The sequence below is a fragment of the Sphaeramia orbicularis genome, chromosome 19, assembly GCF_902148855.1.
Source record: "Sphaeramia orbicularis chromosome 19, fSphaOr1.1, whole genome shotgun sequence".
Classification (NCBI taxonomy): Eukaryota; Metazoa; Chordata; class Actinopteri; order Kurtiformes; family Apogonidae; genus Sphaeramia; species Sphaeramia orbicularis.
Genome location: NC_043975.1, coordinates 28,027,623 through 28,050,239, shown reverse-complemented (window position 1 = coordinate 28,050,239; position 22,617 = coordinate 28,027,623). Strand labels below are relative to the sequence as shown.

The 22,617-nt window shown below is 37.4% G+C and overlaps 1 protein-coding gene across 2 annotated transcripts in view; it reads right to left on the bottom strand.

Annotated features, from left to right (window-relative positions):
* Positions 1 to 7,006: 7,006 nt before the first annotated feature.
* LOC115410400 (SH3 and cysteine-rich domain-containing protein 2-like) overlaps positions 7,007 to 22,617 on the bottom strand; it is a 49,551-nt gene continuing 33,940 nt past the window's right edge. For both annotated transcript variants that reach the window (XM_030122036.1, XM_030122037.1), the window contains 8 exons: positions 17,711 to 17,795; positions 17,394 to 17,506; positions 17,217 to 17,280; positions 13,807 to 13,862; positions 13,543 to 13,631; positions 10,708 to 10,759; positions 9,265 to 9,402; positions 7,007 to 9,020 (listed from right to left, as the gene is read on the bottom strand). In XM_030122036.1, coding sequence (XP_029977896.1) covers positions 8,922 to 9,020; positions 9,265 to 9,402; positions 10,708 to 10,759; positions 13,543 to 13,631; positions 13,807 to 13,862; positions 17,217 to 17,280; positions 17,394 to 17,506; positions 17,711 to 17,795 — 696 coding nt within the window. In that variant the 3' untranslated portion in view covers positions 7,007 to 8,921. The remainder of the gene's footprint in view (positions 9,021 to 9,264; positions 9,403 to 10,707; positions 10,760 to 13,542; positions 13,632 to 13,806; positions 13,863 to 17,216; positions 17,281 to 17,393; positions 17,507 to 17,710; positions 17,796 to 22,617) is intronic.

The following is a 22,617-nucleotide window of genomic DNA, read 5'->3' as shown; positions in this document are numbered from 1 at the left end:
ATTGATAGGATTAATGGATCTACAGATATTAAACAGTTTAGATCATTAGACACTTTTGGTCGATGATGGGTGTTTGAGTCTTCATGGGTTAAAGCTGAGTGTTTCTTTAACATTACATCAATTCCTAACACTTGGAACCTTTAAAAATTGAATACGCTATATATATCCTGATGGCGTTTCCCTCATTGAGCCATGACATAATAGTGATAATAATAATAATAATAATAATAATAATAATAATAATAATAATAATAATAATAATAATAATAATAATAATAGGCTAAATCATTTGCCAGAGCTCTTGTCTTTTTCAACAGTGTGTATTCTGTCTGCTAAAAGTTACTGACTTAAAGAATGATATTTTGCTCTTTTTTTGGAAAAAAAAAAAAAAAGGGAATTATGCATTTTAAAACATTTCCCTGTGGTCTACATAAACTGCAAATGCTATGCTTGGGTCTGAATTCTTCATTAATTCAACTCCACAGGTCCATCTTCAACCCTATTTCTGAGTAATGACACCAGAAAGGTGGTTTTGAGCGCTGGCCCTTTAAATGCACATGAGCCTCTTCATGCCCCACCCCCTCCAGGTTGTTGGCTGTGCTGCTCTGTCCCATTCAACCAACAACTGAACATTTTAGGTAATCGGCTTGAAGTTTGGACATATTTTCAGTATGGACTACAACCACTGCTGCTGACAAACAATTATGTCGTACTCTGAGAAATGTTCGTCAGAAGTCTTGACCTTATATGTGCAAATGTTGTGATGTAACTAGGTATAGATGTAACAAATTAAACAGGAATTAAAATGGGTTGTAGAAGTCCACTTGATTTTTGCCAAAATGAATATAAAGATAGCTTTGCAGCACCTGGAGGGTTCAAATTCAAACTGTTTGAACTATTAGAGTCCAAATACACAAATAAATGAACCAAAGACTAATAAAAATGGGTTTAGCAAAATATGACCCCTTTAAACTGCCCTGATTGAATCACTCAGTTATGTTTATTTTGATAATATGGAACACTGTATGTTCTCATTCTCAGTGTAGCATGTTTTCAAGAAATTTAAAGACAGTGTCAACCCTGGGGCTTTGTTTTGCCCTACTCAACCTGTAAATTATGGTGATATGCACTGACTTTTAAACTTGAAGCCATAGAAATGAGCATCTCATCTTTTACCCTTGGATGGTGCCATGTTGTGCCTATTTCTTTCACTTAAATTATTCTTGTGCATGCATCATCCTGAGGAAGCAGAGTTAGACTCAGCGGCAGACGATGAGACCATGCATTAAACACTGTGTACCTTCTTCATTTTTAATGGTTCCAGTTGGCCAGGGGTCTAGAAGAATGTAAACATGGCTGCGACTTGAGGAAAGTGACATCAGAAGACGAGGAGGAGGAAAAGACAAGTAGCAGCCTCACCAAATTCTGTTAAAACCCAAAACTCATTTTTGGTCTTCAAAGGCTTAAGGTAGGACTTCCAACAGTGTTAGTGTTTGATTATTCATGAACCATATGGATTAAAGTGTTTTTAATTAACAAGAAACTGCAGACACACTAGTGGCTTTGAAAGTAGTGTTTTCAGCTGAATCAGGACATCAGCGTACTTAAAATAAAAATATTGATGGGTAAGTGAAAAGGTGAAAATGACTGATGACAGAGGTGGAGTTGTCCCTAACCAGAGCTGGACAACATATTCAGATCCAAGTACCAGTCCAGTAAAGTAGGCTACATCACCAAGAAAAATATATTAAACAAAACAACTGGTTTGCTCATACATTTTACATACACCAGTGTCTGTCTGTCACCAGTATCACCAGTTAGATTAGATACAATTAGATTAGACTTTACTGATCCCACAATGAGGAAATGCAATGGTCAAGGCAGCAAAATAATCAAGTGCAAGAAAAAAGTGTACATGCACAAGGATAGTGCCAAAAAAAACCAAGATACTGCAAAAGCAAAAAATGTAAAATAAAAAATAACAAGTGGTGCCAGGCACGACAAACCCTGCCCCTTGCATGTATTGTATCTTATTTTGGTATCAATCTAGCTGATGTCATCATGTCTTTGCATGTGCTGATGTCAGCATAGACACACTAAATTAAGTAAATGGGAAAAAAAAAAGACTTTAAAAATTAAAATTTTTTTTTTAACTTTGACCAACTTTTCCCACATTGTAATTACACATATTCTGAGTCACTAGAAATCTATAAACCCAATTTGGTATGAATTCAACCAATAGTTTTGCTGCTAAAGCGTTAACAATGAAACAAACCGTAGCAAAAACATTACCCTTTGCCTCCCCTATTAGGGGCGGGGTAATAATAGTAATAAAAAAATTATACAGACTATATACATATTTACAACAGAGAGGAAATTGAAAAAAAACAAAAAAAAACAAAAACAGTTGGCTCCTGGTTTCGTGCACACAAATATCTCAGAAACATAAAGGACGAAAATGGCTGAAATGCATCAGTTCCTTGTTCTGCTGCTCTTAAGGAAGATTAAAAAGTATTACATCTTGATTTGCGAGTACTGATAATTGTTTCAACTACTTTTGTAATTTTTGGGTCATCCCCTACTACACTATAGTGGCGGAAAAAATGATTAGACCACCCTTTTTTTCTTCAATTTCTTGTTCATTTTAATGCCTGGTACAACTAAAGGTACATTTGTTTGGACAAATATAATGAAAACAACAAAAATAGCTCATAAGTTTAATTTCAGAGCGGATATCTAGACATTTTCCATGGTTTTCTTGATAATAACCAAAATCACTTCAGTTCTTACATAAATATCCATGGCATTGTACTGACAAAAACAGTGCTTTTAGACATTCCATGTTTTCTTTTCTGTCTGTTTTAGTCACATGATACACACAGGAGTTAGTACTTGATTGCATAACCATTGTTTTGACGACTTTTGATGGTCTAGTAATTTTTTTCATGACTGTATATATGAATTTTGAGATCAGTGTGCTAGTTCATCTGTTTCCATCATCTGTCTGTACATTCACATGAATAATGTATTCCATGTGTGTTGAGACTCAATGTGTGACATTACAATGTATAATCCATGACTGGTAATGATATTTCCCACTCCTGTATGTAATTGTGCACTCAGGTACACAGACTAAAACCCACAGAGAGGAAGTTAATAATAGATTTGTTTTTTCCTTTGAATGTATTTGAAGCAGGGGTCTGTAAGCTTTATCCTCCTCCAGCACTGCTCTCCTCTTCCTCTCCCTGCCTATATAATCAAATACTATTTTGAGCACGGATTTTCTTCCAGGATTTGCATTGTCGCTGCATTCCTGCTGCCTGTTAACGCCCTTTCGCTGTTAACTGTGAATCTGTCCAGCTTTGCCAACACCCTAACCCTCAGCTTTAAAAGACGCAGAGGGGAGTGTGAGGTGTAGACACTGCAGGACAGAGAATGATCGTGTAACAAATCACACATTTAATGAGGCATTTTACTCCATTTTCTGGTGCGGGTATGATATGCTCAAGACTAGTCTCACTGACTCTCACTTAGGATTTTGTTGCCCCAAATTGAACACCTCAGATTCTTGTCATAATGATGATGGATGTAGCGTGAAAGAAGAGGGAAAATAATTTAAGGGAGAGGCAGTTACTCGGCTGTACATTTTTATATTTATCACAGCCTGTTAAGCCACGGAAAGGAAATTTCAGGGGGCTTCAACTTCCTCTGCTTGCTGTCATAAAAAAAGAGGGAGCAGCGGTACAGTAAACGGAGAATGCCACGCTACCCTGAGCACCAAAGTCAGAAATTTTCTAAAATGTACAAGCAGCTTGATGTTCTGCCAGTTGCACACACTTCTGTCTATCTCTATAGAGACAAAAATCACATTTGATCCAATTTGATAACAGAACTGGGTCATGATTTGAGAAATGTTCCTCACACCACAGCAGGCACACACACACACACACACACACGCACGCACGCACGCACGCACGCACGCACACACACACACACACACACACACACACACACACACACACACACATACAGACACACAACACTCTTTTTGCCAGCTTAGTCTATGGCCTGCCAGCAGCTCCTCCGTTGCCAATTAATTTTATTAGGAGTTAATCATATTATTTATGGTCATTAAGAACACGCAGTCTTTTCAGTCTCTGCAATGTCACGTCAAATGAAAGATCTCAGTGTACTCAAATACTGAGGCTGTGAAGGGAGTTATTTTCTGTTTGGATTCAGTGGATTATGAATCTAAGTGTGAAATGACACTGTGGTAATGAGGTTAAAGTGCAGAATTTCCACACTCCAAATTAGTGCTTTCTAGTATAAACCGTCATAGAAAACGGTTCGAGGAAAAAGTGAAAAATATTTTCCCTTAAAATTTCTGGGCATTCGTCAGTCACTGTTATTCTCTGCTGCTGTGTGATTGGTGATGCCCTCATGGAAAACGCTATATTTCACTGTAGGGCCATTATTTAGGTTTATGACTTCCACTAACTGATTAAACACAGTAAAATATGTGCAGTCTTTTAGTAGTTCTCAAAGTGGACTCTTGGGGGTCTGAAAGATTCACAATCTATAGTCAAGGGCTCTGTGAAACAGTTTTTATGGGTTCACTATAATTGCAAATACCGATGGGAACAATTTGAACTACTAAAACTAGGATATTATATCTCCCACCTATATTTGGGCCACTAAAAACTCTGGTAGAACTGTGGCACATCACATTAAGTTGGATCACAACAACCTGCTGTTGCCCAGCTTTAAGTATTAGCTCAATGGTGAGAAATATATGAGTCAGTCCACATCACCATTGGCTAAATAGAAAGGATATGAAGGCAGTTATAAGGTGTTCGGTTTTATTGAGAAAAGCAACAGGAGATTATGTGTGCAGCTCTCTGATAGTTACTTTAATAAGAAACAATACATGCATTATTTTCACTTTTTAGCTGTTTTGTAAACCATAACCCTAAGTGATTAAATAAAAAGTTGGACTCAGTGTGGATTTTTAAAGGCTGGTATTATAATGTTTGTTTAGAGCAGAGAAAAGCCGCTGATTCAGAGGCAGATATGGAAAAAGCACGTCTGAGATGAACTATTTTTCCCTTTATTAGAAAATGGACAACTGCTGAAGTGAACATCCAAGTGAAAGTATTTAGAAAATAAATAAAGCCAGATTTGTCATCATCAAACTCAAAGTAATTAATCACCATATCTGGAACTGAACAAACTGACAACAAAAAATTCTAGACCTTATTTTTGAAAGTTATTGCTTTCCATCAAAGTTGGCTTTACCATTTCATAAGCCTGACTGCTATTAGCATCAAAATATCCAATCAACACCATTTAAATGGCCTATTTCTACTCAGATAAAACCTAAACTATCTCAGTTCAAGTACTGAAATGCAACCCCTACACCAGTCACTCTTAACCCATAAAGACCCAGTGCTACTTCAGTGGTAGTTCCCAAATTAATTTTTCTTTCTATTGACCTCTATTATCTTTTTTTTCAGTGAAATACAGGCTTTTTCTTTATTTATTTTATTAATCATGACTTTAATTATCATGCTGAGATTACATGTGAGGGTTGTCATACCAAAAACAGAGAAAACCTGAGAAAAAGTGACTTTTTCAGTAAAATATATCATTTACTGAACATAAACCAAGTGTCTCCATCCACTGTCATTGATCCAACTCCATGGGTTTTACTGGTATATCAATGTTGTAGAAGATGACGGTGTTTCCATGTTCACCACGGAGCCTCTGAACATAATGGGTCATATCTGATGACCGTGAAAAGATGACAAACTGCATTTTACACCAATTATTTACATGTATTGATAGGATTAGTGGCTCTGAAAGTTATTAAACATTTTATATCAGTTGATGCTTTTGGTCACTGGTGGATATTTTTTGCTTTATGGGCTAAATGTTAAATGGTTTATTATGTGAATCTTGTTACAGGTCATTTATTTTCAATATGTTTATCTGTTTACTGTGATCTGTCAAGTTAGGTCATAACAGAATTTGAATGGATTCAGTAAATAACATGTTTAAAACTATGAAACAGGTCTACAGTATTTTATGTAAGTTTTCAAATAAAATTCTTTCAGACCTGTTGTCCTTTTTAACTTTTAACCTTTTAATATATTTGACTTTTATTGCTCTATTTGTCTTTTTGTTTTAATTGTGGTGTTTTATGCCCTTTTTCATATGGATTATGGATCCAAATTAGAATTTTAGCTATAATCTATCATATTTACGTCTAATGTTGTCTCAGTACAGATGCTCATTAATGTGCACTGTTCAAAGTCTTGTTTGAACACGAGTTAGCAACTAAGTGTAGAGTTTAACCCATAAAGACCCAGTGCTACTTTTGTGACTGTTCCTAAGTTAATTTTTCCCTCTATTCAACCTTTAAGTGATTTCTCACCATTTATTATAATATTATCACCTGTATTTAGTATTTTTTCAGTGTAAATCATGTATTTTCCTATATTTAATTTACTGATCATGTAGAAATTCATTAAAGCTCAGAGTAAATTCAAAGGCCATTAGATCAGAAACAGAAAAAAACTGATGAAAAAGTGATTTTTTTTCCCCTGCAAAGATATCAATAATTGAAGTGTGTCCATTCACTATCATTGATCCAACTCTGTGGGTTTTACTGGTGAATCAATGTTGTAGAAGATGATGGTGTTTCCACATTCACTACAGAGCCCCTGAACGTCCAAATGGGTCATATCTGATGACCATGAAAAGATGACAAACTGTATTTTACACCAATTATTTATGTGTATGGTTAGGATTAGTGGATCAACAGGTATTTAACAGTTTAGATCAGTAGATGGTTTTGGTCGCCAGTGGATGTTTAGGCTTTTTTTATAGGTCAATATAAGCATGGATGACAAGAGCACGCTACATTTTTCTTTAACGAAGATCTCAAGAAACCTGTTCACTACTCTTAAGGAAACCAAAATGTGAGAAGACAACAGGACACGCAGCGTAAGAGTTCATCTGACTTTATTGAGAGATGTGAGCATCACAGGGCAGCTAGCCATGCAGAGAACTAGCCTGGTAGTGTGCATTAAGGTGAGAAAGGGACTTCACCTGGGTATTACTGATCCTGAGCCAATCTTGGTTCTAGTCAGTGAAGGTAATGTTTAGGATTAGCATGGCGCAGACTGATCCAAGATGGGCACTTTGTAACAGCTGCTATATAACCCCAAAGCTGGAGTGCAAGTTTCCATATTTGCTTATGTATACTGCAAAAGCACAGGTACTGTATACGCTGATACATGTGTGACTACACTGGAAATAAGCTGAGTACAAAATAAAGCGAGTGACTAGAACTGTTGTGCATAGTATTTGAAGAGATTTGTGCTGATAGAGCTAGATGTTAATTGACCGAAGAGATGCATACATATGTAAGTGGAACAAGGAACAATAATCTCCTGCACTTGATAACTGTGAAGGTAATGCCCTTAGTTGGCTCATGGATAGCTGCAATCGTCTTGATCTGAGTGCTATTTAGAGCCAAGTGTGTACAGTATCTATTTACAAAAAACTGTCATATTTGTATGTATTTACATTTATTGCCACAACAAAGGCAGTTTGTCACTACTTCGTGGTTTAAAATGACAAAGCTATCGTAAGATGTGAGGTGATTTTGCTTTTCCCATCTCCTTTAAGGATGCAAAACCCTACACATCTGACAGCTGAGTCAGGTGCATGACCTTCTGAGAGACTGTTTTGACAGCAATGATCTCGGATGATTTCTCTGCTTCTCTTTTAACTGGCATAAAATCAAGCACATCAGAAAGTCGAGACAGCGCAATCATCCTCACACCGTGTTACAGGATCAGATATGACAGGGAATATTACGGGACGTTACATACACATAAACGACGCTAAGGATACAGTGACAGGAAGCCATTTCTAGTGGTTCATTTTAGAGTTACATGGAACAGAGCAGTGTATAAAATCTGTGTGTGTGTGTGTGTGTGTGTGTGTAGAGTGTGATTGAAGGGCATACTGAGAAGAAAACTCCCCCGAGGTGCACGCAAACCATTTGTCACATCAGAGCTGTGAAGAGCACAAATGTACCATAATCTAATCACTTGAGAAAAGTCTGAAACACCGAAATCCCAATGTGTGTGTATATTATGACTTTGATTTGACCAGTGTAATGCAGCTGCAAAGACATTATTTCATAGACTGTATAAACACACAATGTAATACCTGATTAACTTTCTAGTTAAAGCGGGAATGACAGATACAGTATGTACAAACAACACAAATTCACACTACAATAGCAGACATGTGTGCTCTGCAGTCAGCACATACGAACATTATGTTTCACCCCCCGCATCAAAATCAAATCAGCAAATCTGTTTTCAAGGCTTTGCAAAGAAAAAAAATCAGCCAATCAAGACATGTACAATGAAATGAAGACAGTTTGCTCACAAGGTCCCTACATTGCCTAAACCTTGGTCACTCTTGACATCATAATAAGGTAGTCCTCTCTCCATTTTTGCAGACAGATGGCCAGTGGAGATGGCTATTGAGGTAGCCAGACTTCCTGCACTCTGCCTTCTTCTTCTTCTACATGTTGCTACATTTTCCATTGTGAGTGTGTATAAAACCACACAAAGTAAAACTGTGCTACAAAGTAGCTCTAAAGAACTCTAAAGAAGCCCCTTGCCTTCTATGCATTTTTCCATTAAAATCTCCTGGTTTAAAGAGCGAATTCGCGGACAGAGCCATAGCTAGACTTTTGTCCGCTCAAGCTGCTAATTCGCTTTTTTGGAGGTGCAGAGGTGGTCGGCTGGCTTCAGTGAGGTGTTGGTTGAACACTCCTGAGTATTCCTCCATCATAGTGAACTTTATCAAAGTGAGGGTCATGGAGAGGTGTGCTGCCATCATATCTCTAGGAGACACTTCACAGGGACCAAGCCTCGTTTTTTCCCGCTGCTCAGTCGGAGGAAACCGTCGGTCTCTTCGTTCTTACCCACACAGATCTGCAGGGGGAGAGCGGGTAAGGGAGGGGAGAGAAAAGAGCATGGAATAGGAGGAGGGGCAAGTGACATTCAGTAATGTGAGACTTTTTTTTTTGGTCTGAGGCTAAAAGTATGCTGCAGTGGAAGCCATAACATGCAGTCCTCTGTAATTTCAGCAGTTTTCTGCATGGATTTGCATATCATTAACTGTACTGTAGTGTATCTGAGAGAGAAACTGCAAGTATTTTTTTTTTTGCATATTCACCTGGGCCTCTTTCACAGTCATCTGGCCTTTGTCTCGGTTGCCATGGAAACCAGTAGTGACCTTCCACACCCTCTCACCAGGGCGGACCCGCTGCACAAAGTTGGCTGGGAAAAATCCCACCTTGTCTTTGCTTTTCCCCTAGTAAATATTGGACACACATACACAAACAGACTGTTAGCCTTTGACAGATAGAAATAGATATTTTCTATATCTTTTCTGAGGTGACAAGAGGAAAAAGGTGTCTAATTACGCTTTGAACCATAGAACAAGGAGGCATCAATTTATCAATCCTATCCTGAGAAGAAAATAATAATGTATATGGAATACTCTGCTGCTCCTGCTGACAAAAAGAAATGACTGGTTTTCAATCCATGTGTCTGCTTGTATTTCTAAACAGACAGCATGTGAGCAAGGATTATTGTCCTTGACAGTCCTTGACACAGCTCATGTGATTAGATTCTTTTGTGTTTTCATTTTGTTTACTTGACCAGTTGCCTAAATATGAAATGCATTTCTTCCACAGTAATAAAATGGATTTCCAACAAACCATTGCAATTAGTAGAAAATGGAAATCAAGTGTTTTCTTCTCTAATTAGCAACATAAATGCTGGACCAAGAAGCGTACTGTATGTATTTGTGGAGCCCTTAATCCTTCTATTCTCTTCAGAGACTATGGCACACAGACGCACAATGCTCATGGGTGTTACAAATCACATGACTTCCTTTTAGCTATTTTGTTCATCTACAGAGGATGGTTCCACCATATTGAACAAAGGCAACTTGCACTGAAGGATCAGTATACAGTGTTTCTGTGTGTTTTCTGACAATTAAAAGTGATCTGAAATAGTTTGACAATGTACATGTACTCAAAAATGACTCTACATTTAGGTACGTGTAGTTTGGATAAGAGGTTGAACTGCTTTTACATCAAACATTTGCAAGTAAATTCTGTTACCTAAAAGTTTTCACAGGTAATTAAATTCAATCTTATTCTTTAGGAAACTTTGTCTGCATACTGCTTAAATGAGCCACTCAGTATTCCGATACAGCTCTTTATACCTTTAATATTATCTCCAGAAATACAGTAACTCTGCATTTTACTCAAGTGGAATATATTCGGATCCTTTTCCCTGGAGTTTCATTTATGTAAAGACCTGTCTGTCCTTTGGCAGGTGAAGGTTAAGATCTTCAGCTGTCTCATTAAATACTGACTGCAATCTATCTTCTCCCTTTTCATGCTAACTAGCTCTGCTAACACCTACACCTGCTGTCCTTCAAACACATCCACCAGCTCTTTATCTTATTGTTACCTGGGAGCTCTACCGTCAATGAAAAACATCCATATCGACTGCTAGCTAAAGGCATGTGCAAGTTACTGTCACTCCCAGAGAATGTGCTGTGGTTTTATGGACTAAACTATGCATTAGTTCCTTTCCTACAAACCTTCCACCAGTCCTCGTTGGAGTCATCGGTGACTTGAATTCTGTCGCCAGGCCTGAAAGTAAATGAAAAAACAAACAAGTATCATGAGTAATACAGCCAGAAAGCCTAAAATGACCTGCAGTATGTTGTTTAAAGCCTAAAACCATGTTTGTATTATGAAAAGATAATTCATCATGTAAAAGCTGAGTATTTGGTAATAGCTTATGGGGGTCCTTGATAAACAAATGCAATGAGAACTGTCTAAGAACTTTTAGATTTTTGTTTGTAAGAAATGTTAAATTTATCATGCAGAAAAAATATTTCCAAGGAAGTATTTGTAATCTCGCTTCATACTACAAATGGCAGTCACATGATAAGCAGAACTGACAGTCACATCCAACGATTTCACAGTAAAGAGAAGTATTTGGCTGATTTATTTGAGGTTGTCAGAACAGATGCTCAAAAAACATAGTGGTATTTCCTCTAAAAACATTTTACTGTGACTTTTATTTACTGCTTTAAACTCTATGATATGCAGCATTTCCGGATTAAAATATCAAAAACAGCAAAGTCTCCATTACATATTTTAAAAATCTGGAAATTTTTCATGTGGTCATTTCCCCTTTACTTTAAATTAACGTTAAAAGTTACTTGCGGTTATTTCATTACAATGACACATCATAGTGAATGTAGATTACAATAGCTATTACAAATTAAAAGAGAGAACAGTGATGGTTAAGCAATAGACTGAAGTGAGTGAACAGCTATAGTGTGAAAACAGCTGTCATGTACAAACAATAGTCTCATTTTCTCAGTCTCAAGACACAAACACACTATTGCAAAACTCTCCAGGAATCTTGGTGTGACTAATTTGCCCAGATTTTTGTCTCTCAGACAGAACTGCACAACACTTTGAGTTGCACAATAAGTGACAGGAGCAGATGTAGTAGCATTGCTTAGCTGTTAATATTCCACCTGTATGTGTTGTGTGACGCAGTTATTGGCTGCAGGTGCGTATTAACTGTCCAACAGTCCACACCAAGATATTTACCAAACACAGCAAAACAAGAGGATGATTGAAAATGCAAGGATGATCTCGGTAGAGGCTCAAAAGTATTGATTAACAATGATTATTACTGTATAAGTCTTTATATTATTTAAGGAAAATGTTACATATTTTGCCTTTAAATATCACATTTAGTAGTTATGGTAATGTGAGAGTCATTTTAATTTATAATTTTTCAAATGGCAGTGGACTGGTCTGGCAAACCCAGTGTCATTAAAGCTGAGTACTTGATTTTTTTTAATGTCAATGAGGAAAAATCTCATCCTTATATTTCAGCATATTGTAATTCAAGTGGTTGGAGAGGACATCTAATGCATCTATTCCTTGTCTGTGTTTTCAGGATGTAAAAAACGGTGCCCATGATGCATTTGTTGGCTAATCACAGGCATTTTCAGACAAGTGGGGGGGTTGAATACATGACTGAGAGCTGTAGTTATTACTGCTCAGATTCTGATAGACACAACCTGGACATAATTCTACTGCTCTGCTCAACACACTAGGGCTGCACAATTTTTGGCCAAAAATAAAATCTCAATTTTTTTCCTCTAAAAACTCGATTTTTGATTTTTGGGTAAAACTACAAAAGACAACAGAAGTTGGCATGTCGTTTTCGTGTGCAGCCTACAACGCAACACACTCCTCCCACTCTGGCGTGTGATGATGTGTGAGGTGCTGAAATAAGTTGGTTGTGCTGCTGTCTTTGACTGATACCGCTTTCAGGCAGAGTTTGCAGCGAGGAATGGTTTGGTCTTCACAGGGGCGCCACTACCAATTGTGGGCCCCATGAAAGGTAAGAATTATTGTGGACTCTTTCATGTATCTTGATGATTTATCAGAGTGCGCCCGGGGGTGGGGGGGGTCACTTAGGCACAACAAAACCAAAACTTAACATACTTTCAACATCCGACTCCCGACTTCTGTGCCTTTCTTATACAGCGGCTCTTACACGAAATTCTCACAACTACTAGCCTGTATCCACTGGACCCCCTCCATTGCTCTATGGGCCCCCCACAAATGCTGGGCCCCATGAATTTGTCACATTTACCTCCCCCTTATTAGTACCTCAGGGTCTTCATCAGAAACTTTGAAGTCGTACCAATTCCATACAACTGACTTGCTCTTGCTGTTTTTAGCCACAAACTTTTCACTCTCCTTGGCAAACGCCATTTTTGTACAGGTGTGTGGAGACCAAAGACTGTGGAGACTGCTCTCACAGTTAGGAGGAGGAGCTGAAGGTAGCCCGGAGGCATGCGGCCTGGAGCACGAGATGAGGTGAAATTCGTTTTGACCCTTTTTTAAACATTGTCCTATTTAAATAATCCAATTTCAGTTTAAAATCGATTAATCGTGCAGCCCTATGACACACAAGCTTAATTTTTCCAAAACAGCCTGAAATGGCATCAGGTCATCTATCTTCGTATTTACTTTTTTGACTTGGACCAAGAGGAGAGAGCTGCATAAGGAATATATTCTCAAATTCATTTTTTTTCTGCCTCATTTCAGCCCCTGCAGCTTTAAGTCCTCTAATTCACTGGTGGATGTCCTACCACACTCAGCAGTTTTCTGCACCTACTGACATATAAAGATTGTGTCTTTCGGTCACACACTCAGCATGGCAGTTTGTCCTTCTCTGCCTCCTAGCGAGCTCACCCCCCCTCCCAACCTGAACACTGCGATCCCCCACTATTATCCCGCTGGGGAAGCAGATGGTGTGTGAGTGTCAGTGAAAATGTGACCACAGGTACTTTACACAAACAAACACAGGACAAAATAAAATGCCCGGGACTCACTGTAGTTCCAAGTCATTTTTCTCCTGAGGCAGGAACTTGTAGAGAGCCACATAGGTGTGGATGGAGTGAACCTCTACTCGCTTTGGAGTCTGCAAATGGAAGAGGATGGAAACGCAGAGCGAAACAGACATATATGTTAAAGTCAAAACTAATATAAACTGAAAAGGATAAGGAAAGGGATACAGAGCTTGAAAGGGGGTGACAGAAATCACTTTAACCAAGAAAAATAAGCTGAAAGGAGAGTAAAAAATGCTGAGTACACACCTTCAGGCTGACCCTGTCTTCTGAATCAGCCTTCTCGCTTTCAGGAGGGGTGAGCACTGGAGAGTAAGATACACAAAGAGACAGGAAGAGGTAAAAGAAAAAGTGATGGAAACATAGCTCATGTAACAAAACAGAGACCGAATTTAATAGTACAGAGTGTAAGAGGAAAAAGGAAAAGAAGAGAAAAGCAGACAGACAGAGAGGTCTCATCACTTTGCGGCACAGGAGGAAGGCTGTATCCAAGGTCATTTACTGTAAAGTGGCAGCAGTACAAACAGATATGATCCCTTCTCCTGGGGATAAAGACAGAGGGAAAAGTACTGCGGAGAGAACAAACATACAGTACTTCTAGTAACCTTAGCTGACTCTGCCCTTTCCCACAATCCCCACAATGAATTCAGGTTTCACTGTAGAGCAAACCTCAAAATGTGCTCTTCAAATAACTGAGGCAAAAATGTATCACTGTTGAATATTTTAGATCCTCTTTTTCTCAGCGCTGTAAATGTCATTTAGTCCTTTGAAGAGAACATTTGGCATAATTTAAACAGTCTATTGATAATGAATCTATTGATAATTCCAGCACCATGGCATTCTTTCGGGTGATGGAAATATGCTATTTCTTTTCTGACAACGCAGGAAAACAAGACAAGACATTGTTTTAGAAACAAAAATAAAAATAAGCTACAGTAAGCTTCAAAAATGTAATGGTATTTGATTAATGTAGTTATTGTGAATTTGATACAGAGTTGTAGATAAACTGCACACAGCTTTTCAGTTCAAATATCATACTATTTAAAGCAAATCCCTACACTACAAAATAACTGAAAAAAGCCAAATACTCAACTTATATATATATATATATATATATATATATATATATATATATATATATATATATATATATATATATATATATATCCCAATGGGGCAAATATACAGTACAGGCCAAAAGTTTGGACACACCTTCTCATTCTTCGCATTTTCTTTATTTTCATGACTATTTACATTGTAGATTCTCACTGAAGGCATCAAAACTATGAATGAACACATGTGGAATTATGTACTTAACAAAAAAGTGTGAAATAACTGAAAACATCTCTTATATTCTAGTTTCTTCAAAGTAGCCACCCTTAGCTCTGATGACTGCCTTGCACACCCTTGGCATTCTCTTGATGAGCATCAAGAGGTAGTCACCTGAAATGGTTTTCACTTCATAGCTGTGCCTTGTCAGGGTTACTTAGTGGAATTTCTTGCCTTATTGATGGGGTTGGGACCATCAGTTGTGTTGTGCAGAAGTCAGGTTGATGCACAGCTGACAGCCCTATTGGACAACTGTTAGAATGCATATTATGGCGAGAACCAATCAGCTAAGTAAAGACAAACGAGTGGCCATCATTACTTTAAGAAATGAAGGTCAGTCAGTCTAGAAAATTTCAAAAACTTTGAATGTGTCCCCAAGTGCAGTCGCAAAAACCATCAAGCGCTACAACGAAACTGGCTCACATGAGGACCGCCCCAGGAAAGGAAGACCAAGAGTCACCTCTGATGCTGAAGATAAGTTCATCTGAGTCACCAGCCTCAGAAATCGCAGATGACCTGGCCTCCACAGTCACCGGACCTGAACCCAATCGAGATGGTTTGGGGTGAGCTGGACCGCAGAGTGAAGGCAAAAGGGCCAACAAGTGCTAAGCATCTCTGGGAACTTCTTCAAGACTGTTAGGAAACCATTTCAGGTGACTACCTCTTGAAGCTCATCAAGAGAATGGCAAGAGCGTGCAAAACAGTCATCAGAGCTAAGGGTGGCTACTTTGAAGAAACTAGAATATAAGATATGTTTTCAGTTATTTCACACTTTTTTGTTAAGTACATAATTCCACATGTGTTCATTCATAGTTTTGATGCCTTCAGTGAGAATCTACAATGTAAATAGTCATGAAAATAAAGAAAATGCAAAGAATGAGAAGGTGTGTCCAAACTTTTGGCCTGTACTGTATTTTACTGGAGTAGTTTTCTTGAAACTAGAATAAAAGTACAGCCACTCAAAAGGAAAACTGAAAAAAGAGAAATGTGAGAAGTTGTTCAACTTCAGCATTTTACTAGTTAAATTCACCTTAAATTAGCCTGGATACATTAAATAAGAAAAAAAAGTCTTGAAAGTGGATTACTGTTCTAATGAAAAACAAGCTTCACAAAAATTTTACTTGCTTCAAATTCCTTTTTTTCAGCATAAAATGACAATACAATTATGAGGTTACAGAGTAAAAACAGCCAAGTAAAATGAAAAACTGAATATAGCAAAAATACCATAAAGGTAAATACTGAATGTAACAAGACACAATAAGGTTCACATTATAGATGTTACAAAGGAAAACTACATTTCACAACAGGATTACCGGTGAATTAAAGAGTGAAAACTTTTAAATTAAAATGAAAAACTTAGTTTTAGTAGTGAATGATTAATACCAGATTTAACCATTTCCACAGAATGCTGGGATTCTGCTCAAGTGATGTACTGGAACATCTATGCAAGTGAGACACAGAGAGTCTCTGAGATCACAAACCCCTGCAAAGCCTGAGATCCACGAAATATAGATAAACAATTACACATATATCAACAAGAATCATTGAGTTGTTGATTTGTATGGAACAGCACAGGCTGAATGAATGCAGCTTTGGTTATAAAGTTGATGTGAGACAACCTGAAATTGTGCAGAAAAAGGATTTGTAACTAGATTTATTTTTTTTACTTTTTATTTTGACATATTTGTAACTAGACTTAGTATTATTACCTGCCTGAGCTAACGTGACCCTCAATTAAAACTGGAAATAAAACTAATGCCTTGTGATGAACTGGTGACACGTTCAGGGTCTACCCCACCTTCACCTGTTGGTAGGTGGGATAGGCTCTGGCACCCCTGCAACACTCTAAAGGACAAAGCAGGTCAGAAAGTTCTAAGAATGTGGAGAAAACTCACCATATAGTCACTGCACTCTGATGCTATAACTACTGACTTTACTTAAAAATACTGAACACGACTGACATTATTCATCTGTATATTCTGCATATTTGACACTGGACTCACTTTTAGTGTGTGTGTGTGTGTGTGTGTGCTTTTTTGTGTTCTGTTTTATACTTACACATTTTTATTCTTGGGTGTATAATTGATATGAGTATTTAATTGCGCACCATTCAGAATGTAAAACCAAATTTTGTTGCACTATACAATACCATTTTACAATGACAATAAAGCTTATTCTATTCTATTCTGTTCTATTCTATTCTATTCTACTCTATAAATACAGTCTCACCATTACCAATAAATGCATTACAACAGATGTGTTAGCATCCTTTTGCCTCTCCATTCTTAAACATTACTAATCATCCGTTGGGTTAAAATGGTTGGACTCACTTCCTGGGAGTGGCTCTTCTTCAGCGATGGGCTGGTTTTCTAGTCTGTCTTGCAGTTTCTCCACCTAAATAAACACAGGAGTGCAGCAAAGTCATTATCCTCATTATCAAATCGGTGTTATTAACGTGCACATGAACTTACATGAATGACTTGTCAGTGTATTTTATTTGCGTGTACCTCGTGACAGGGAGACTCTGAGATACTGCTGAAGCTGGATCGACTCATCTGAGCCAGCGACGTCCCGTAGCGCAGTGCCTCATACACAGGGTCAATGGTACCATTATCTGACTCTACAAGATGAGATAGAGCAACATATGTGCAGTTTTATAGCCGACACTATATAGACATGCATTCGCTGGGCCTTATGGACACACATAGTAGGTCATGTTGTCAGGTTTCAAGGACTGAAGGCCACAAACAGGGTGATTTGTCATTCTGAGGGTCTGCTTGTTTGGTGCTGTGATAAATCAGACAGTGTTTGGTCTATCACTCACCTTGGGCAGCAGGAGCCTCTCTGACCACACCCAGCGGATCAGTGGTTAGCAGAGGAGAGCTGAAGTTTCGCTTAAAAGCTCCTGTCTGACGGGCAGTGAGACAGAAAAGAGGAAGGCAAAGAGAAGCCAAGAAGGAGAAATGTTATTCGAAAGGGAAAAAGTGCACAATGTTTAGTGGTAAGACAATACCAGAGGGGATTTATTTGAGAAAAGGTAGGTTCATGTGGCATGAAAACTCAAAAGCATGGAGTGATATCAGAGCAAAGTTACGGATGTATGCAAAGGAATATAGATTTTAAACATCTTTTTTTTTTTTTTTTGGAGGACAATTTTATTTTTAATTACAGCTTGTGCTTAAGTAACAATCTCAAACTTTACATTCACATTATCACCCATTCTTTGCTAATATACACATACATAGAGGGAGGGCTCATATAGACGAAAGTGTACAGGGACAGGACGAAACAAAGTGACAGATAGACACAAGACAGTAGGACGACCAGCTAAGTTGGAAATATTGATGCTGGTCAGATGTATGGTGTTGGCATGAGTGTGGTGTGTGTGTGTGTGGGGGTGTTACGCTATGTTTTCTTTACAAAAGTTATGAATGGATTCCAGTTGTTCTCAAATTTCAAAGATCTTAACATTCTCATTCAGCATTGTATCAAGTATGGAGTCAGTTCCTTACTGCAATCTGTGCAGTTAAACTAACAAATACTTTAAGTAAAATAAAGTAGTTAGGGAGTCTTCATTGTACCGTTCAATCAAGTTGAATGGAAAGACTTGAATGATGTGTTCACTTACTCTGGTCCTGTGATTTTAAATGTGATTTTAGCTATATACAGTCGCGGAAAATTTTTTTAGACCATCAATAGTCATCAAAAACAATGGTTATGCAATCAAGTACTAACTCCTGTGTGTATCATGTGACTAAAACAGACAGAAAAGAAAACATGGAATGCCTAAAAGCACTGTTTTTTGGCAGTACAATCCCATAGCTATTGATGTAAAAACTGAAGTGATTTTGGTTATTATCAAGAAAACATGGAAAATGTCTAGATATCAGCTCTGAAATTAAACTCTTATGAGCTATTTTTGTTGTTATCATTATATTTGTCCAAACAAATGTACCTTTAGTTGTACCAGGCATTAAAATGAACAAGAAATTGAAGACAACAAGAGTGGTCGAATAATTTTTTCTGAGACTGTATTAACAGCTTTTAATGTCTAAATTATATAATTTTGTATTTTATTTTATGAATGCTGTACATTATTGCATATTGTATTCATATGTAGTATTGATTCTTGTTATATTTTTTGTACAATGGATTTTGACTACTGATGAAAATTAGCCTTCAGCAAACCCAAGTACATTTACATTTGTTGAAATGTTGATTAATGTACACTGTCCCTTCCATATAAACAATAGATAGATAGATAGATAGATAGATAGATAGATAGATAGATAGATAGATAGATAGATAGATAGATAGATAGATAGATAAGATTTATTAGTATAAAGCTGTGTCTCTGTCAAGGAGCTGAAAAAAATATATAAATTAATTCTCCATTAGTTTTTGGATGTAAAATGTAAAAGATGGAACAAGATGAAAATGGTGTAGAAGACAGAACAACAAAAACAATGTAAAATGCGTAACAAGATGAGACTTTCTGATGCTGTTTTAATGCAATTCAATTCACTATATATTTTTGTAAGCATTTTGCAGAAGACAAAGCTGATTTTTTTGTGACTCAAGCTGAAAAGATTTGGCGAGCATTGGGATAAAGGATGTTTTAAGGACATAAGAACACTGAAGTCATCGTTAAATAATAAAAATAAATGCTGACACAGAATAAAAAACCCAGGAAAGGGCAAATACAAATGACCATTTGCCATCTTGACGTCCATGCCTTTGCTTTTTTACTGCAAAAGAATGAATATCACACTCCTGATAATGACATAAAGTCACTCATGCAACAAGAGCAGAAATAATGAATGAGATGAAATTGATTATGGTACAGTATCCCTGACAGTGCTACTTGAGGTAAACACGTTTCAGCGTTGGCAGTATTTCTGAATTATTACACTGACTGTATTATCACTCACTTACTGTCTAGTGCTCATAAAACACTCACTATTCATTTAAACAGTAAGTTTCTCTAAAAAAAAAAAAAAAGAAGTTCCTTAAAGCCCTTTCGTGAACTTAATGGAGTGTGACTACATTTTCCTCTTCTACCTTCAAGTGCATAAATCCCTGAAGTCCAAGTTGAGAGCCAACAAAGGACTGTCACTGTCAAATTATTAAGGAACACACAGAAGATCTACTGTACAGCTCTTGATCTTGGATTTGGGTTCTTTTTTTAGCTGCAGAAATATGTTTAGCTACAGTACATGACTCATTACAAAGTCCTCCTCTTGACAGGTGAGCTGTAATGTTCCCCAAATAGAAACACTCTGTCATAATTGTGTGCTGAAAATAACATGTCATCTAAAAAAAAATTTTAATATTTAATTTTTTATCAGATGCAGAACAATATTGCCATTGTATTTAACAGTTCAACTACTTTACGGTCATAATTCATCTACCCAGACCTTAAAGGAGTGATATTTAGCTTTTTTTAAAATGGAATTCTGCATTTTAAAATGTTTCCCTGTGGTCTACATAAACTGTAAATGCTATGCTTGGGTCTGAATTCATCATTAATTCAACTCCACAGGTCCATCTTCAACCCTATTTCTGAGTAATGACACCAGAAAGGTTGTTTTGAGCGCTGGCCCTTTAAATGCATATGAGCCACTTCATGCCCCACCCCCTCCAGGTTGTTGACTATGCTGCTCTGTCCTGTTCAGCCACTTGTGTTCATTAATACAACCAACAAGTGAACATTTTAGGTAATTGGCTCAAAGTTTTTACATATTTTCGCTGCTGCTGAAAAACAATTATCGTCGGCTTCCTGATAAAACCTGCTAAGTGACATTTTTGGTTGGGAATAAAAACCTGCTATCTCCCCTATTATAGCTTCAAATTTCAGTCTCCTGTGAAAGTTGTTTACATTCCATCATAAGTACCAACATTAAAGGAACAGATATTTTTTTTGGTCATATTTCACAGTTTCCTGTTACAGTCTACTCTCGTTAAACCGCCCGCCGTTATACCGCCATTTTCGCTCACCGCCGACCAAAACCATTGCACAAAAATCCCCAATGCATTATTCCATTAGCTACCGCCATTTCTGCCTATTGCCATCCGCCAGCCCAGTTCCATGCACAAACAACACTTATACCATTGATCCCGACCGTTATACCGCCAGCGTGATTGCCATCGAGTACACATAAATTTTAACAATGCACTGAAACAAATGCGCCAGACGCTGATCGCGACAAGCTATAAGTAGGTCTACGGAACGGCCACCATTCATTTATCGCAGAACACTCAGTAGGTCAGGATGTCGGGAAGAGGACGTGGGATTAAGCCAAAGCCTCAAGATGATGGGTGTCATTTCCTGACACGGTATAATAATGCTTAAAATGTTTCCCCACTTTAAATGATCCCTTACAACATAACAGAATCAAGATTTATTTAGAAACGCAATTAGAATGGGTTAACGGAGGCAGCATAGACATCATATAGTAAAGACATGCACATTATGGACGTAACCCGTTGTAACGCCATTTTCGCTATACCGCCAATTTGGCCGTGAACGGAAGTTGGCGGTATAACGAGAGTAGACTGTATATAAACAGTTTTTTGTTTCTCCTGTAAAATTTGCCAAAAGTCACATAGCAGGTTTTATCAGGAAGCCGACGTTATGTTGTACTCAGAGAAATGTTCATCGGAAGTCTTGTCCTTATATGTGCAAATGTTGTGATGTAACTAGTTATAGATGTAACAGATTAAGCAGGAATTGAAATGGGTTGTAGAAATCCGAATCGAATTTTGCCAAAAATGAATATTCAGATAGCTTTGCAGCACCTGGAGGGTTCAAATTCAAACTTTTGGAACTATTAGGGTCCAAATACACAAATATATGAACCAAAGACTAATAAAAGTAGGTTTAGCAAAATATGACCCCTTTAAGGAAGCATTTTATTAAGTATATAATTGTATTTCCATCTTGACATATTGTATTAAAACATTTCAAGTGAGAGGTTTATTTTATCTGTCAATATATTTAGCAACATTAGATTTCACAAAACCAACAGTGTCACATAGTAAAATTATATATTTATTTACTGACGCTGTTGTTGTTCCCTTATATTTATAAAAGGGAAAGACATCAAAAACCCCTGCCACGACAATCTGACAGATCTTTTATGTGTAGACCTTCTGAAAGGCACAGAAGTCATCCAGAAGTGAAACATTGCTTTAAGGTGCTGCTGTGTTCTGCTGGCTGCACTCAGGACTGACAGACAAGAATTTGCCCAGAATCTCTCTCTCTTTTTTTTTAATCTTCTCCCTTCCAGAGCACAAAACATCTGCCGTAAAATAACCACACAGAACACCTCGACACTGATGATACATCCACACTAAAGCATTTTCATTGTAAAAGATCATTGTAACACACCTTAAATACATACAGTCCCGGGAAAAATTATTAGACCACCCTTGTTTTCTTCAATTTCTTGTTCATTTTAATGCCTGGTACAACTAAAGGTATATTTGTTTGGACAAATATAATGATAAAAACAAAAATAGCCCATAAGAGTTTAATTTCAGAGCTGATATCTATCCATTTTCCATGGTTTTCTTGATAATAACCAAAATCACTTCAGTTCTTACATCAATATCTATGGCATTGTACTGACAAAAACAGTGCTTTTAGACATTCCATGTTTTCTTTTCTGTCTGTTTTAGTCACATGATACACACAGGAGTTAGTACTTGATTGCATAACAATTGTTTTGA